This window comes from Oncorhynchus gorbuscha, linkage group LG04, assembly GCF_021184085.1.
Source record: "Oncorhynchus gorbuscha isolate QuinsamMale2020 ecotype Even-year linkage group LG04, OgorEven_v1.0, whole genome shotgun sequence".
NCBI classification, from domain to species: Eukaryota; Metazoa; Chordata; class Actinopteri; order Salmoniformes; family Salmonidae; genus Oncorhynchus; species Oncorhynchus gorbuscha.
This window is the reverse complement of record NC_060176.1, coordinates 68,221,012-68,236,615: the sequence shown is the minus strand read 5'-3', so window position 1 is coordinate 68,236,615 and position 15,604 is coordinate 68,221,012. Positions and strand designations below refer to the sequence as shown.

Here is a 15,604-nt window from a genome sequence, read left to right as displayed (position 1 = left end):
CTGTTCTGCAATATTTTTAGGAGGACAAAATACTTAATAGTTTAAAAACTACAAATGGTATCAACAGCTGCAATCTATGTGTGGTATGTCTACATGTTTCAGAAATGGAATGGGGTGTCTAACTTAAAAGGTTTAAGATCAATTGTGGTCTAAAGAATAGTAGGGAGAAGAAGTATGTTGAATGTCTAGAGCAGTCTTGAAGCAAGCACATTAGTTATGGCTCTAGGCGCAACAAACCTTTGTCAATGAGGAAGCTAAGAATTAAGAATTCAATGGCTGGATGGAATAAACTATGACATCCAAGCATCATTATGCAATTCACAACAGGAAATTATGGCACCAGGAAACAAGTAGTTGGTGAATAAACTGTGTGCCCCATCCAGCCAAACACTCTAATTATCCCACCATGTTGCAGTAATAGACTCATTGGGTGAAGTATTTGAAAATGACATTCTGACAGCACAGGGCTGTTGTGTGAGGTGTACAAGAGAAAATGGGGAGCGATATGGTGTGTTGAGCCACTGTCATCATTACCCTATAAAAAGTCTGTGTTCCTGCTGTTCTGTTTCTCAGTAGACGTGGGTTCAAATACTATTGGAAATATTTAAAATAATTTAGCTCTAGTTTTCTCAACTCTACCTGGATTACCAAATGGGAGGGGATTGCAATCGTGTTCTATTGGTTCCATTGTGCCAGGCAAGCTCAAATTAAGCCCAGATAAAGTTTTTGAAATAATTTGAAAAAGTATTTGATTTGAATCCAGGTCTGTTCCTTATCAGGGCCATCAGAGTCAGTGAAGTACAGAGACAGAGACAATACAGTTTGATGTTTACAGCAACTCTCAGTTCTTTGTGTTCAGACTGAACTGCATACACTACAAGTTACTAACACAAAAGGTCAGTTCTAGAAAATCTCTCCCATTTAGGGAGGTGTCCAAGTAATGTGTAAAACAAAAGGAGTGGAGAGTTAGTGACGTATAGGTTGACTCATAATGCGCATTGTTATACTGGTGGATTTAGGGTCATGATATATTGGTTGGACGAAGGGCGGGTGGGTTGCGGCCAGGTTGAGTAAAGAGAAACAATACCTTTAAAAAATCTGTAAATGTATCATTCTAGTGCAATTCATATCTGTAAGATACATTTCGTTTTAGCGTTAGTGCATAAGCCTAATCTTTAGGGCCAAACTATATGCGCGCCAAGTAGCCTACACCCCAAAAGACAAATGGCTGAAAAACTTTGATCCACAGAGGCAAAAAGAACAATGCTTGAGTTGAATTCAATAAGAGAAAAGCTGTGAAATGGAGAGTTGAAAAATAAAGACAACGGAGGGACATTAAAGTAACGTTTGGGAAAGTTTTGGTGAAGTGGTAAAAGATGGTGATAGCAGTGCTGGCGATGTTATGTGTGAGGATGCTATCATCATCCTCTTTTACCACTTCACCAAAACTTTACCTGCCTGTTCCTATTTGGCGCACATAAAGTTAGGCCCTAAAGCTCAGGCTTACTCACTAATGCCGAAAAATAATGAAAGTAAATCCTCAATGTAGCCTCCAGATATAAACTGCACAACAATTATACATTTGTGGATTTCTTAAGGTATTGTTTTCTCTTTATTACGATTTTACTTGAATATGCTTTAGAGCTATTATAACTTTAATTTGAATGAGCAAATGTTTAAGCAAGAGCAGTCCAATAGGTTTTATATCATTTTTGTTCTCATGTGGTTGTAGCACAGATGGAAGAAGGAGCCCGTTGTCTCACCAGATGTCGAAATCTGAAGCATCCATTTAGAACTTCCACTCACCACCAAATATGGTGATGAGAGGAAGTCCAATGGCAGAAAGTGAGAGAAGATTGAGCTAGATGAAATTTGGCCGACATTCTGCAGATGTTCTTATCGATGAAACATTCAATCTCAATACCAATACAGTTTTTTGTTCCCAAAACTAGAGTCTGTTACGAACAGAGTGCAATGAGTTTTGTCAACTTAAAATTTGCATCGTTAGGAGTGCAAAGGCGAATTGAGTTATTGCACACACACACACTTCACAGAGTAGGCGTTCCCTAATGGAATTATGCAAATACATGCTAGAAAGAGCCAATAGGATCTCGCTAGCTTGTGCTTGGCTCTGACCACTTCCTTACTTGTTCTGCCCACTATGTTTCATTTTCTCCCATTGGTAACAACATCGGTGGTGTATCTCAGGTTAGTTACTAGTATCTTTGGTTGTACTGTACAGTGCTTCAACTTTGAACAGATTATTTTAGAATAATATCAATGTGAATAGAAAATATGCTGTTTTGCCAAGAAAAATGGATCTTGTGAATGCTCCTGTAAACTGCACTTTTAAAACATCCTTGCATATTACTTGCATCGCTGTTAGTTTTGCCATGACAGCCTGTTGCCATGCAACAACAAAGCAGATAGTTATGGTTCATTTTAATGGGACCTTTTGAGGAGTCAATGCTTATGTCGTATTATGTGTTGTGTGTGTGTGTTTTTTTTACAACCGTCATGTTTTAGTAATGTGCTCATTATTGTAATCATCTTCAGTTACCTAATTGAGTTATTCTGTATAATGACAAAAACATTTTTTTTACTGACAGTAACAGCAACAATAGGCAAACTTCTCAGGGGCCTCTACCACAAGGTTGTGTTCGGTGTTGAGTGACAGGATGTGTGGAAATGATAGAACAGGGACTTTCCTATTTGGCGGATGTGACGGTCATGGAGGCAATTGAACCCCCTCGCGATTTCTGAGAAATTGGTTATAATAACTGTGTGTGTGTGTGTGTGTTTGAGGGAGAGAGAGGGGGGAGGGAGAGAGAGAGGGGAGGGAGAGGGAGTTGGTAGAGGGGGAGGGAGAGAGAGAGAGAGAAGGGGGAGAGGGTGAGGGAGAAAGCTTGAGAGAGAGTGAGACAGAGAGAGAGAGAAAGGGGGAGAGTGAGAGGCAGAGAAAGAAAGAAAGAAAGAAGAGAGAGAGAGAGAGAGAGAGAGAGAGAGAGAGAGAGAGAGAGAGAGAGAGAGAGAGAGAGAGAGAGAGAGAGAGAGAGAGAGAGAGAGAGAGAGAGAGAGAGAGAGAGAGAGAGAGAGAGAGAGAGAGAGAGAGAGAGAGAGAGAGAGAGAGAGAGAGAGAGAGAGAGAGAGAGAGAGAGAGAGAGATATAGAGAGAGAGAGAGAGAAAGCGTAGGGTAGGGGGTAATAGCATTACGTAAGCTGGCTCCTGGAAATATTTACCCCTCATTTGCACACCATGCTTGGAGTTGATGCCTTACTCACCGTAAAGTACAACATTGTTCGGCACCACACATGGGGTTTTAACACGTTTCCAGGTTACCACAGGGGGGAAATCCACGGTAGTTTTCTCGCTTCAAAAAGGTTACAAAGGTTGACACTATTTAATGGACACATCATATATTAGGAGAGAATAGTGACAATTACCATCTCAAACATAACTTGGTGAATTATAAATGGAGTCTAGTTTAAAACCGACTGGCAACTCACACAATGATCCATCTGCACCAGGTGAAAATGAGTATCCTTCTGGATTTCCTCAAAGTATTTGCGATGATGTACCCCAGCAGAAGTACCTGTGCAGCAACTGTAATAACGTACTGAATGAGGCACGTCAAACTTTGTGCGGCCACCGCTACTGCCTCGCTTGTGTCAGTTGGTTAGTGAGGTAAGGCATTTAAATTACTTATATTCAAAGTTTTGTGAAACATCTTCAACAATAACCAAAGTTAACAATTTCTAACACAGCCTACAACTTCCCTTTTTTGCCATTCCCTTAAATTAAGTTAAGATATTACAATTCTGTTAACATATCTGTGTATATTGTATTGTAAATCTAATCCCATATGTTCATTGTTGTTATTTAGTAATAACAACAACCTTGTTTGCAAGATGTGCAAAGAAGAAGATCCAAGCTCAGAGAGTGAAACAAGCATACTGACATCAGACAATGTATGTATAGTATTACTGAACTTTGTTTAAATGCTGTCATAGCACAAGTGGATAGAATTGAATGATACAGCAAGCCTATATGACCTTGAGTATGGGCAACAAAAACATTACGGCACGGATAAATTACTGCAAAAAAAACACTTCAACAACACATTAAAGAGGCAATCTGGGATTGGTACATTCTTTTTTAACTTTTACATTTCTGATATATAGCCATGGATTGTTGGGGAATTTAACTTGTAAATGCCTCATGAGTTTAGCTCAACTGTCGTAACCCATCAGAGCCCAAATTATAAGCCTGTTTTACTCCATTGTTTATAAAACAATGCAATTGTTAATAAACACAGGTATGATTCAAAACATGTTTTTTTAAATGTCATGGATGGTCAAGCCTAGCATCCATAGCTCCGTCTAGTGTTCACCTTTCTCCAGCCCCATCCCTCAGCCGTTTACCAAAACAAGTGGCAGGATGACTACTTTGTTATTTTTAGAATCCCAGATTGCCCCTTGTTAGGACATCCTTTAAAAATACCGTTCTAAATGTAGGCTACAGTTATCTTTTCAGACTCACTATAACACCACAGCGTCAAAAAGTGAACTTTCCTGTAAAAAACCCTACATTGAATGAGTTTAATCCAAAGGGAGAGTTGTTGGAGAGTCCCCCGTGCCCCTGTATCTTTACATAGAGGTGTGATCATAATTTACATTCTTCATTATTTTACTATTATGCATGGTACAGACCCCAAGGTGCTGTGTGAATGGACCTGATGTGGGTAGGATTCTGCTCTAATATAGGGAAGCAAGATTACATTTATTCCTAGATACACATTCAAATAGAGGCTCTACAACAGTATAATATTGGTGCTTCTAGTGTTATCCCAAGCACTCTCCTTCTATCTACCTTCTTCAGATTTCCATCTACCATCCATCTACCTTCATCAACCTTCCAGCTACCTTCCATCTACCATCCATCTACCTTCTTCAAACTTCCATCTACCTTCCCTTACCTTTCATCTATCTCTGGCATTTACCTTTAATCTACCTTCCATCTACCATCCATCTGCCTTCCATCTACCATCCATCTACAGTACCTTCCATCTACCATCCAATCTACCTTCCATCTACCTTCCCTTACCTTTCAAATATTCTCTGTGATTTACCTTTAATCTACCTTCCATCTACCATCCATCTACCTTCCATCTACGTCTGGCATTAAATCCTTTGTATTCCTACACAAAATAAATGTGCAATAGTAAATATTGTATCTGGATAGATAAAATGATTTACTATTGTCTGACATATGCAATGTTTACTATGAATGCAGTCTCTGCTAAAGCGGGAACATTAGCTTTAATTATACAGTGCCTTGCGAAAGTATTCGGCCCCCTTGAACTTTGCGACCTTTTGCCACATTTCAGGCTTCAAACATAGAGATATAAAACTGTATTTTTTGTGAAGAATCAACAACAAGTGGGACACAATCATGAAGTGGAACGACATTTATTGGATATTTCAAACTTTTTTAAGAAATCAAAAACTGAAAAATTTGGCGTGCAAAATTATTCAGCCCCTTTACTTTCAGTGCAGCAAACTCTCTCCAGAAGTTCAGTGAGGATCTCTGAATGATCCAATGTTGACCTAAGTGACTAATGATGATAAATAGAATCCACCTGTGTGTAATCAAGTCTCTGTATAAATGCACCTGCACTGTGATAGTCTTAGAGGTCCGTTAAAAGTGCAGAGAGCATCATGAAGAACAAGGAACACACCAGGCAGGTCCGAGATACTGTTGTGAAGAAGTTTAAAGCCGGATTTGGATACAAAAATATTTCCCAAGCTTTAAACATCCCAAGGAGCACTGTGCAAGCGATAATATTGAAATGGAAGGAGTATCAGACCACTGCAAATCTACCAAGACCTGGCCGTCCCTCTAATCTTTCAGCTCATACAAGGAGAAGACTGATCAGAGATGCAGCCAAGAGGCCCATGATCACTCTGGATGAACTGCAGAGATCTACAGCTGAGGTGGGACACTCTGTCCATAGGACAACAATCAGTCGTATATTGCACAAATCTGGCCTTTATAGAAGAGTGGCAAGAAGAAAGCCATTTCTTAAAGATATCCATAAAAAGTGTTGTTTAAAGTTTGCCACAAGCCACTTGGGAGACACACCAAACATGTGGAAGAAGGTGCTCTGGTCAGATGAAACCAAAATTGAACTTTTTGGCAACAATGCAAAACATTATGTTTGGCGTAAAAGCAATACAGCCATCACCCTGAACACACCATCCCCACTGTCAAACATGGTGGTGGCAGAATCATGGTTTGGGCCTGCTTTTCTTCAGCAGGGACAGGGAAGATGGTTAAAATTGATGGGAAGATGGATGGAGCCAAATACAGGACCATTCTGGAAGAAAACCTGATGGAGTCTGCAAAAGACCTGAGACTGGGATGGAGATTTGTCTTCCAACAAGACAATGATCCAACACATAAAGCAAAATCTACAATGGAATAGTTCAAAAATAAACATATCCAGGTGTTAGAATGACCAAGTCAAAGTCCAGACCTGAATCCAATCGAGAATCTGTGGAAAGAACTGAAAACCGCTGTTCACAAATGCTCTCCATCCAACCTCACTGAGCTCAAGCTGTTTTGCAAGGAGGAATGGGAAAAAATTTCAGTCTCTCGATGTGCAAAACTGATAGAGACATACCCCAAGCGACTTACAGCTGTAATCGCAGCAAAAGGTGGCGCTACAAAGTATTAACTTAAGGGGGCTGAATAATTTTGCACGGCCAATTTTTCAGTTTTTGATTTGTTAAAAAAGTTTGAAATATCCAATAAATGTCGTTCCACTTCATGATTGTCTCCCACTTGTTGTTGATTCTTCACAAAAAAATACAGTTTTATATCTTTATGTTTGAAGCCTGAAATGTGGCAAAAAGTCGCAAAGTTCAAGGGGGCCGAATACTTTCGCAAGGCACTGTATTTCTACTGCACTGTAGCGCAGCTCTTCAGTGCTACGGATTGAATAGTGCTCTAGATATTGTTTAAAACACTGACAATTGAGTTGTACTTTTCAGCTCCCCAAAACAGGAGACTCATAGGTCTGACATTGGCAGTGACATAATCTACCCCCTCTAATCAGAGTTTATATTCTGATTTTAGCTGAATTCTCACCAGAGAATTGCATTGACATAAAATATTTCACTGTTCTGGTCTAAGTCTTCTCAGAAGAATGTAAGAATTGAGAAAGACAATCAATGTGAAGAGATTGCTGGAGTGGAGTGCAGTGGTGTAATTAGAATGGCTGTAGAGTTCACAGCGTTGAACCAGTTGAAATGTGTCTGAGGTAAATTAGTCCACTGCTGAGGTTCTGAGTCCATAGAAAAATAATGACTAAAAAGGACATTCCCATTCATGTCAAAATGCAGTGTTGTTTTTCTATGGCGGAGACATGTGTCTCGCCAAAAAATGACTAGTGAATAGTAATATGTTAAGTCAGCAGGTAACATAAAACTAATACTTCAGCATGCGTGACATATAACTACAATGGTTAAAAGGTATTATTTTTGATAATACCATATTAATACAATATTAATGAGCCCATGTTGGTCATCACTGTAACCGAATGCTTCTGATCCAAGTCTAAGCCCAAAAGAATGTGGTTCAGCATGAGCTCCTCCCATCATCCTAGGCAGAACAGCAGACGCCCCATAATCAGCTCACTTGTTTAATTAGGATTTTGGTCTGTCATGCTAAAATAATAGGCTCGTAGTATATTCATATCAATATGACGGAACATTTGGAAAAATCTATTTTCATGGTGGATGACTCCTATATTTTGATTCAATCGGGTTAATGAGCCACATTGAATACTTAGTGAGCATCACAGTGGAATGGAAACTAATTGCTGAAGCTTATAACAGTAAAATTTTTTACCTTACATTTAGCATTCATCTTCCCTTTTCTAGGGTCACAAAGCAAAGGCTTGACTGCCTCCGACTGTTCCTTCCACAGTGGGTGCATTGTTGGTCGTCAGTTTTCACTAGCTACTGTAATATTGAATGATTATTATGATGATGATTAAAGCGATAGAATGACTTTGTGTATTTATTGCTTCTGAAATCTAACAGTATAGAGACACAGACAGCAGCACTTCAAAGATCCACATCAAACTGTATCAACTCAGAACAATGACAGCCGGAAAACGTTGTCGTTCAAACCAGTTTAGCACGGAAGAAATCGCCAGTGTGATATATAGAAATCCGGCCATTCTTTATTATGCATAAACGTTTTCCCTCTGAGGAATAAAGTGATTTAAAGTGGAAGTACTGAATTATTAATTGAAGTACTGAAAGTTGATCATCTTTCTCCTATGTGTTACATCAGTTATTCAGTGATGCAGCCATCAATAAGGAGATCTTGGAGTTGAAAGTGCATTGTGCTAACCAAGGTTGCTCCTGGAGGAGTATTCTCAAAGACTTTGAGGTATTGACACTTTTTATACATTTGAAGGATACATTTAAGAATGACTTTTTTGTGTGACAGTGACACTGATATACAGTACCAGTCAAAAGTTTGGACACACCTACTCAGGGGTTTCTTTCTTTCACTATTTTCTACATTGTAGAATAATAGTGAAGACATCAAAATGATAAAATAACACATATGTAGTCATGTAGTAACCAGAAAAGTGTTAAACAAATCTAAATATATTTTATATTTGAGATTCTTCAAAGTAGCCACCCTTTGCCTTGATGACAGCTTTGCCCACTCTTGGCATTCTCAAAACCAGCTTCATGATGAATGCTTTTACAACAGTCTTGAAGGAGTTCTCACATATGCAGTGTGTATCACTGCAGAATTCTGTGGTATCCATGCTGGTTAAGTGTGCATTGAATTCTAAATAAATCACTGACAGTGTCACCAGCAAAGCACCCCCACACCATCACACCTCCTCCTCCATGCTTCACGGTGGGAACCACACATGCGGAGATCATCTGTTCGCCTACTCTGCATCTCACAAAGACACAGAGGTCATCAGACCAAAGGACAGATTTCCACCAGTCTAATGTCCATTGCTCGTTTCTTGGCCCAAGCAAGTTTCTTCTTCTTATTGGTGTCCTTTAGTTTTGGTTACTTTGCAGCAATTCGATCATGAAGGCCTGATTCACGCAGTCTCCTCTGAACAGTTGGTGTTGAGATGTGTCTGTTACTTGAACTCTGTGAAGCATTTATTTGGGCTGCAATCTGAGGTGCAGTTAACTCAAATTAACTTATCCTCTGCAGCAGAGGTAACTCTAGGTGTTCCTTTCCTGTGCTGATCCTCATGAGAGCCAGTTTCATCATAGCGCTTGATGGTTTTTGCAACTGCACTTGAAGAAACTTTAAAGCTGGTTGAGAGAATGCCAGAAGTGTGCAAAGCTGTCATCATGGCAAAGGCAAACTTTAAAGAATTTCAAATATAAAATATATTTTGATTTGTTTGGACACTACATGATTGCATATGTGTTATTTCATAGTTTTGATATCTTCACTATTATCCTACAATATAGAAAACAGTACAAATTAAGAAAGACCCTTGAATGAGTAGGTGTGTCCAAGCCTTTGACTGGTGCTGTAGCTTTATTAAAAAAAAAAAAATTTAAACACTGTAATTTGTAGGTAAAATGTAAAAAGTTCTTTACAGTAGTTGCATAATTAGATCAGGATCAGTGGCCAATATGTCATCTAAACGAAATTAAAATGCCAAGTCCTCTTGTAGACCAAATCTTTTAAATTGGTACCAAAATAATTCAAAGTTATTTCGATCACAATGCTACAATTCTAATAAGGACAGTACTTAGTGATTATACATCATCTAATGCTGCTAAGATAATTAGGTTGTTTATTACAAGTATATCATCTCATAAAGTTTAGTTGAAATGTTGCCATTGAAAGTTTATTTGAAAAAGAAGGGGAAACAGAATCTAATAAAAAGAACAGAGGCCTATTTTGAATGATCTAGATCAAAATGGCCCTTGATGGCTGATATTGATTTTGCACTGAGATCGAGATGTTGAGGATGAAATTGATTGATTCACTGAAATGTTGTGCTGAGCTCGGTTTGGTTATAGATTGCTTTGTTGTCCTTTCTGAATTGTCTTGAATCCTCGTTCAGGAGCACCAGGGGCAGTGTGAGTATGCCCTAATCCCCTGCAACATAGGCTGTGGTCACATGGTGCTGCGAAAGGCCTTGGCCTGTCACCTGGAGAAGGCCTGTCCAAACAACATGTCAGTGTGCCCTGCATGCTGCCATTCTTTGCGCCCCATAGAGCTACAGGTAAGACTGGCCCAAAGAATCCAGTTCCAGACGTGCATTCAGTAGCTGTCAAACTAACCACCTCGCCTGAGTTGCAAATACTGACACTAACAGGTCTCGCTGACATTCTGAGATGTTCAGCCCTGGTATGAAGTGTTTTTCCTCCTACAAAATGGTTAGATAAGAGGTAAAGAGTTCCATGAGTTTTGAAAGTTTGGAACACACCCAATAAAAATGTAGTGCTAGCTGACTAATGGAGTTATGGAAATAAATAGCCAGTGTACTGTTTCCTGTGGCTCTAAATTGCAGGAGTTACAGAGTTGGGAATTCTAAAAAAAAATATGTTGGAATTGTTCTCTAGTAAAAAAAAAACATTGGTTGGGGTCTTGGAGATGGGGTCAGTGTGACATTGGAGGGGTCCCTGCAGCGCAGCTGAAGCCGCAGGGTCTCTAGTGTTTACTGCTGCCCCATATTCCCTTTCGCCAGTGATCTGAGTAGGGCGGGAGACTGCTGAGAGCGTTGGACTGCAGCGAAGGGGAGCAGAAAGCCACAGAACACTTTAGACTCAAGTAAAGTTAGGTTGACCATTAGGGGGTAGGGCATCATGAAAATGTCTACAAAGGGTTGTTAGAACCGACTGCAAAAACTTTAAGTGCATACTACTCTGAAACATTAATACTGTACTACTTAAGTAATTTATTTTTATTTAACTAGGCAAGTCAGTTAAGAACAAATTCTTATTTTCAATTACAGCCTAAGAGCAGTGGGTTAACTGCCTGTTCAGGGGCAGAACGACAGATTTGTATCTTGTCAGCTCGGGGGTTTGAACTTGCAACCTTCCGGTTACTAGTCCAATGCTCTAACAACTAGGCTACCCTGCCGCCCATTCTACTGTACTGTACTACTTAAGTAATGCTGTACTTAATCAATGGTATTACTAGATACCTCGTGTAGCTATCGATTCTATGAAAGAAACTGTAGGCCTACAGATGACTGATTCTCTCAATATCTTCAGCATTTTTGTGTGTTATTTTACAGACACACTCATGTCACAGTCTTGGAGAGGAAAAAGCGGATAAAAAACAAAGAAATGGAAAGGTAGGAAAAAATATGTTTGTTCTTAATGTAGCGCCTGTCAAATCCAATGATGTAATTTGTTGTATAGCTGATGGTTGCTTTGAAACACTTCTTTGTTGCCACATGTTAATTGTCAAAATTGTCTTAATTCTACAGAGTAATCCTCTTCCAGGTTCCAAGGGGAAAGAGTATTGTGTTTTCTCTGAAGTTGGTTGCACATTTAAGGTATGCTATTAATGCCATTACTGCATTATAATAAATGGGGCATCAAATACAAATAATGTGACAAATTAGAAAGCTTTTGCAGTACAGTTATTGACATTTTTGCTTCTAATCCCATGTATTTTAGGGGACCACAGAGAAGCTGAGAGTGCATGAGAACAGCAGCCATGTTGGCCACCTTCAGCTCCTGCTGCGTGCTGCCACCACTACCAGCAGTGACCTGCAGGCCTCCCCACTATCAGCCCCTGCCCCAGGCAAGGAGAACAGGGCTATGGATGAGCAGCTGCCCCATCTCAGAGACACTCTGTCTGGCCTGAGGCTCCATTGGGACATGGGACTATTAAAGGGGGAAGGGGAGCTGGAGAAGGAAGGAGGGGACGGAAGGAATAGCTCGGCAGCTCACAGCCTGCGAGATGATGACCAGGTGACCATACTCTTGGACCTAGGGCGGCAGATAGACACACTGCAGCAGAGGGTCCAGATATCTGAGAACATCATCTCCGTCCTGAACAGGGAGGTGGAGAAGACCCAGCTGAGCATGAAGGCTGTGGAGAGGGAGAACCAGAGTAACCAGGAAATGATTTATCACTTAGAAATAAAGGTACAGTATATCTTGAGTTCGAGCATAAACTCATCTTTGTGGACCAGCTGATTCATTCCAGAGCATGCCGTGAACTTCCAAAAAGTTGAATCACACTCCAATAAGTTCAGTTGAATTATACTTCTTAAAACAACTATTAAGAAGTGCATGCGTCTACTATCCTCCCAAATTGTAGAAAAGTAGGCTAATACGTTCAAGGATGTAACTTTTCTGATGCTCCTAATTTGCAGCGGTGGAATTGTAGACTAAGTATTGCTGCATACACCCACTATTCTTGAAGTAAAATAGCATAATAAAATGCTGGTCTGGCTGCCTGAACAGTGATGGGGAAAGGAAATCCTCAAATGTCACATATTGGTCGGAAAAACGGACTGTTGTCAAGAATGAATTTGGCCTTGCTGAAAAATATCAATTTATATGCCGCTTCTGCAAGCATTCCTCCCTGACTCTTAGAGTAGACAGCCTCTACTCATGTAGCAGTACATACTGATGTAGGATCTTAATTTGAGCCAGTTTCCTACAGCAGGAAAATAATCCTGCAGCAACAGGAAATGTGAATCATTATGTGGATTATAATTAATAGACATGTTGTAGTGGTTGATACATTTTTCATAAGGAAAAATCAAGTCTGAAATTTCAAAGTGTATATTACCAACTTTAGAAGTTTTTTAAACCTGAAAATACACTACGAGTTAAACATTTCCTGAATTATAGGAAAGTTCTCCTGCAACAGAGTGATCAAATGAAGATCCTACATCTGTAGAATACAATAGGTACTTTATTTATCCCAAGGGGACATTTAATGTCAAACAGCAGCAGACAAACAAGACACATTTATGAGACAAAAAAAGTGGAATAGAAAATCAGGAGCCATAAAAAGTGGCATAAACATGCCATAAATGGATTAAGAATGCACAAGCTACTGTTGATGGGAGTCAGTTGATGAAAATCACAATTCAACAACCCCCTTACTCATAATGAATGGGAAAAGAGATGTCATTATTCAGTGACAGCTGTGGGGATTTCAGCTTTTGGGGGATTTCTTACTGTAACTCTGAGTAAATATTTGATAAATCTGTTTTTAAGAATCCCGCCCCTGGAGAGAAAAATGTATGTTTTGAAGTAAATTTCCTGCAATTCTACACATTTTGCCATGACTTATGTGATGTTAATGATCTGAGTGAGAGTGACTAAGAAAATCAATGTGGGATCCCTGGAGGTCAGGGCCCCTGAGCACGTGCCCTCTGTGCCCGGTTGCTATTTGGCAACGATTACTTCAAGTATAGATAACTGGTTAGACTAATTTACCAATCTAAATATTGTAAACTGACATGGATAATTGAGACACAACCAAATGTTGAACTTGTACCTTGTGTGTTCTAATATTGTAACCCTCAACGGTAAGTTGAGACCCTGACTGAGTTCCTAAAACATTAAAAAAGTTATTATTACATTTTTTTGGGTCACGGACCCCCTAGCGGCCGGGGGGCCCTACCCGACTGATTATGTCACTTATGCCAGGAGCAGGCCCTGTTTATCAGTTGAACACATTACAATGGTCTCTGTGCTTGTTGCACTGGATAATAAAATGTGTCAGCTTAATTAACAGAAGAATATAAGGTAATGTTACATTGTCAAGAAGTTTTTATCTGTTGTATTCACTGTAACCATATGCTCTAATATTTCTCTCAAATCAAAAACATAACTTTCAAAGTGGAAATTACAAACTCCAGATGCCTTTTAAAACTTTTTTAAATTTTTAAATGTTCTGCATTGCAGTAAAGGTGTCCTGCAACATGGTGATCACATGAACATACTACATTTGTATGTGGAGGATGTTGATACAGTAACCTGACTATGTCTTCTTAATTGACCCTGAGGAGATTAATAAAGTTGTTTTGAATTTAATTGAATATTGCCCTGTAGGTGACAGAGCAGGAGCATAGAATGGCAAGGAAAGATCTGGTCATCAGCTCCATGAAACAATGTCTCAGCGCCCACCAGGAGGTCTCTTATGACGGCACCTTCATCTGGAGATTGTCTGACCTCAGCACCAAAATGAAGGAGGCCGTCTCTAGCCATGGGAATAGACCAAACCTGTACTCTCCAGGTACAGTACTCTTTCAACTTGATCTAAAACATTGGAACCAGTGGTGAAGGGCAGTCTATTTACACGGAGGGACAGTCTTCTATGCATACATTATTAAATAGGCCTTCATTAGAAAGTGCTTCATTTGAACTAAATTGTTCTTATGTAGATGCTTTGTTGAAACATTATACAGACAGCACTGGTTCAGAGGAACCAAGTTCCCTCCAATATGATTTGTATCCACTGAAACACTGGAACAAGTTTATATCAATGTGTTTGTGTCCTCTCTTTTTTCTAGCGTTCTACACAGCCAGGTATGGATTCAAGGTGTGCATGAGGCTGTACCTGAATGGTGACGGGGTGGGAAAAGGCACTCATATCTCTCTTTTCTTTGTGATCATGAAGGGGGAGTATGACCTACTCCTCTCATGGCCATTCAAGCACAAGGTAAGGAAGATTATCTGTGTTATATCTGTGTAACATACATCATAAATGGTTAATTTAAAGGGTTGAAGTTTTCAACTGAAATGTTATTTGAGATGTGTCTCTACAGTAGATAAAACTCAACAAAAACTCATCATGCCTCTTTGTGGATGTAGTTCTCATCTCTTTCCCTCTGCATCATTAAAATTATGAAGAATGATCAGCCATCTTGTGAGTGTATGTCAGACATGTTAGTGTCTAATCAGCATATCTCCTCACCAGGTCACCTTCTTCCTGCTTGATCAGAATCACAGAGAACACGTGATTGACGCCTTCCGGCCCGATCTAACCTCCTCATCCTTCCAAAGGCCTGTCTCTGATATGAATGTGGCCAGTGGTTGCCCACTTTTCTTCCCTCTTGGTAAACTTCACTCGCCTAAGCATGCCTACTTGAAAGACGACACAATCTTCATCAAGTGTGTTGTTGACACTTCATCCTGAGCCATGCTTCAAATGATCTATCAAAGGAGAAGAAGAGAAAAATCTGAAATATCATTGTATGGTTGTACTTGTATTTATGAGGGTGTATCATTTTCAGAAATAATTTCAAGACAATCAATGGTGTTTTGTTACTGCTAATGAGATATTATAGTTTTGTTTAAAAAAAACTGTGAATTCATGAAATGAATAAAGAAAATATAAACACAATTGCATCAACCACCAATTATGTTAATATATGCCATTTAACAGATGCTTTTATCCAAACCAACTTACAGTCATGCATGCATAAATGTTATGTATGGCTGGTGCTAGGAATCGAATCTACTACCCTAGCATTACACGTGCCATGCTCTACCAACTGAGCTACAAAGGGCCACTGCGTTATTTATGCTTTAAAGTGTTTTTGACAAATGTTGG

The 15,604-nt window shown here is 39.5% G+C and overlaps 1 protein-coding gene across 3 annotated transcripts; it reads left to right on the top strand.

Moving 5' to 3' along the window:
- Positions 1-2,173: 2,173 nt before the first annotated feature.
- On the top strand, positions 2,174-15,394 carry traf1 (TNF receptor-associated factor 1). Of its 3 annotated transcripts, none has more exons than XM_046347964.1 (11): positions 2,174-2,208; positions 3,529-3,685; positions 3,885-3,969; positions 8,363-8,461; positions 10,134-10,295; positions 11,313-11,372; positions 11,508-11,576; positions 11,701-12,174; positions 14,101-14,284; positions 14,562-14,710; positions 14,969-15,394. In XM_046347964.1, exons 3-11 carry the CDS (start codon positions 3,910-3,912, stop codon positions 15,185-15,187), a joined length of 1,476 nt encoding a protein of 491 aa, XP_046203920.1. In that variant the 5' UTR covers positions 2,174-2,208; positions 3,529-3,685; positions 3,885-3,909; the 3' UTR covers positions 15,188-15,394. The 3 variants fall into 3 exon arrangements, with proteins under 3 accessions (XP_046203920.1, XP_046203922.1, XP_046203919.1); XM_046347966.1 differs by lacking the exon at positions 2,174-2,208 and having other exon boundaries at positions 3,154-3,685; positions 14,562-14,577; positions 14,669-14,710; XM_046347963.1 differs by lacking the exon at positions 2,174-2,208 and having other exon boundaries at positions 3,154-3,685.
- The last annotated feature ends 210 nt before the right edge of the window (positions 15,395-15,604 follow it).